Source organism: Halyomorpha halys, unplaced genomic scaffold (assembly GCF_000696795.3).
Source record: "Halyomorpha halys isolate HHAL.00 unplaced genomic scaffold, Hhal_1.1 Scaffold1241.1, whole genome shotgun sequence".
Classification (NCBI taxonomy): domain Eukaryota; kingdom Metazoa; phylum Arthropoda; class Insecta; order Hemiptera; family Pentatomidae; genus Halyomorpha; species Halyomorpha halys.
The window spans coordinates 66,639-69,109 of NW_027105541.1; the positions used below are offsets into that span (position 1 = coordinate 66,639).

General features: G+C 40.1%; 1 protein-coding gene across 1 annotated transcript in view; it reads right to left on the reverse strand.

Annotated features, from left to right (window-relative positions):
• Positions 1–6: 6 nt before the first annotated feature.
• LOC106688954 (zinc finger autosomal protein-like) overlaps positions 7–2,471 on the reverse strand; it is a 16,418-nt gene continuing 13,953 nt past the window's right edge. Inside the window, exon 4 of the mRNA XM_067051797.1 lies at positions 7–874. Coding sequence (XP_066907898.1) covers positions 84–874 — 791 coding nt within the window. The 3' untranslated portion in view covers positions 7–83. The remainder of the gene's footprint in view (positions 875–2,471) is intronic.

Consider the following 2,471-nt stretch of genomic DNA (forward strand, 5'->3'; position numbering starts at 1 on the left):
CTTCCATGTAATGCCAATATAGCTGACTTTTATAACGGGCCGTTATATGTCATTTTAACTGAGCAATATTTACTGTTCTATAGCTACAATGGTGGCATTGACAATGGCTTCTGAGTAGGGTGAAGGGCCATTATGTGTATTTTTAAATCACTTTTCTGAACAGCTTTATATTGACAATGAGGACATTGATAAGGCTTTTCATCAGTATGAAGGGCCATTATGTGTATTTTTAAATCACTTTTCTGAACAGCTTTATATTGACAATGAGGACATTGATAAGGCTTTTCATCAGTATGAATGGCCATTATGTGTTTTTTTAAAGCACATTTATGAACAGTTTTATATTGACAATGAGGACATTGATGAGGCGTCTCACCAGTATGTCGGCCCATTATGTGCTGTTTTAAATAGCGAGGACGAACTGATTTATATTCACAATAAGGGCACTGATGAGGCTTCTCACCAGTATGTCGGGCCATTATGTGTTGTTTTAAATTAGTAATTTGAACAGATTTATATTCACAATGAGGACATTGATGAGGCTTTTCATCAGTATGTCGAGCCATTATATGTAAATGTAATTGATGTTTTGTAACTGATTTATATTCACAATGAGGACATCGATGAGAATTCTTACCAATGTGACAGGCCACTATGTGTTTTTTTAAATTACTAAGTTCAACTGTTCTATGTTCACAATGAGGGCACTTATGAGGCTTTTCGACTGAATTACAAGGCATTATATGTTTTTTAAAACCAAATGGAATGCTTCCTTTGGAGTCACAATGTTGACATTGACAAACCGTCTCCTGAGCATGATGATGCATAACGGGAACGTTAAGTTGATATATCTCATTTAGTAAGGAATCAAGATCTGTAAAACAATAAATATAATATTACATATAGATGGTTGACCTTATGTTAAATTAAAAAGAACATTATTTAAAGAAGAGTAAGTTTGCTGAAATATTACCCCAAATAAGGGCTATTTACGTCCAGTAGTTCTCGAGATATAGCTTTTTAAAAACATACAAATGGAGTACAGAATAGGGATGCGACAGCGATGTCGATGTTTTAAAACATCGATGTTTTACCAAAAAAATCGATGTTTTTTTAACATGGATGTTTTACGTTTGTCCTAATTTTTCATTTTTTTTCCCAAAGATAACTAAATAAAACAAAAAAAATACAGTATAAACAATTTCCTACCAACAATGTGGTGGGATAAAAAAGAACCTCCAACCATTACGCTAACGATGAAATAAAGATAAATTACGACTAGAAAAACATCGGTGTTACGTGATAAAAATAAACAAGTGAAAACAGCGGCGGAGATAGTTAAACCCCTGCCAAGAAGTCGACACACATACCACAATCAACATATGTCACCATAAGTGGTTCGAGCAAGAACCCAATGGATGTTATCAGCAAGCTGCCGTCAACTGAAGAAATTGGTGTTAAGGCTACTGTAGTCCGTGCAACCAAGGCGGGGTCTGTTTTAGTTCGCATGGATGATTGTGGTGATGCCAACAAAGTGATTGGGTGGAAGGGACTACGCGCTCAAGGTTTACAAGCTAGGCTAGCTCTGAGGAAGGAGCCAAGACTAGAGGTGTAGGGAGTTCCTCACTCATGGACTTGAGTGGAACTGGTGAGATTTCTATGGGGCAGAATACCCGAGAACCCAGACTCTATTCTACTGATCATCGATGACCATCGGCCACATTTCGCCTCAATGGCTAAAAATGGGTTGTGCAAGAATTGGGTGTTAAAAGTGCTCCCAACCGTTTGGTTCCTGCTCTTAGAAATGGAGGATGGTGGAACATGTCCTTTAAAGACTACCTTGACGCACCGCGATGCAGTAGATGTCAGGGCTACGGCCACACTAAGGCCACAGTAGATGCTGTTGTCTGAATCCGGTGTGCCGCGAGTGGTCACACGATGAAGGAATGTCCAAAGGAAAAAGAACTAGATGGTCCCCTGTGCATTAATTGTCAACGAGCGAACACTCCTATTAGCCAACGAAAACACAAGGCGGGCAGCAGAGATTGTCCTGTGCACTTAAAGTGGGCTAATGAGGTAGCAAAAAGGACTTTTTATGAGTAGCATTAACATTCTTCAGCTCAACATGGGCCACCGGCGCGAAAGCCCTAATAGATTGAAGAGGATCCTTCGAGAAGAAACCTTACAAGTATGGAATCGACGGTGGGTGGATTGCTTAAAAGGGGCCATCTTAAGGAAGTACTTTCCTACCGTTGGTTTACGCCTAAAATCAACGTGGGTCCTCGCCGACTACTAGATCTCACAGTTCTTCACGGGGCATGGGGGTTCCCGAGCTAAGCTCACCGCATGGCAAACATTGATCATCTATGCCTAATTTGTCAGGTTCCTGAGACTGGCGAGCACGTCGTACTTGCCTGTACCGCCTATGAAGCACTGAGATCCAAGATGATGAAGGAAACAGTATTCTATGT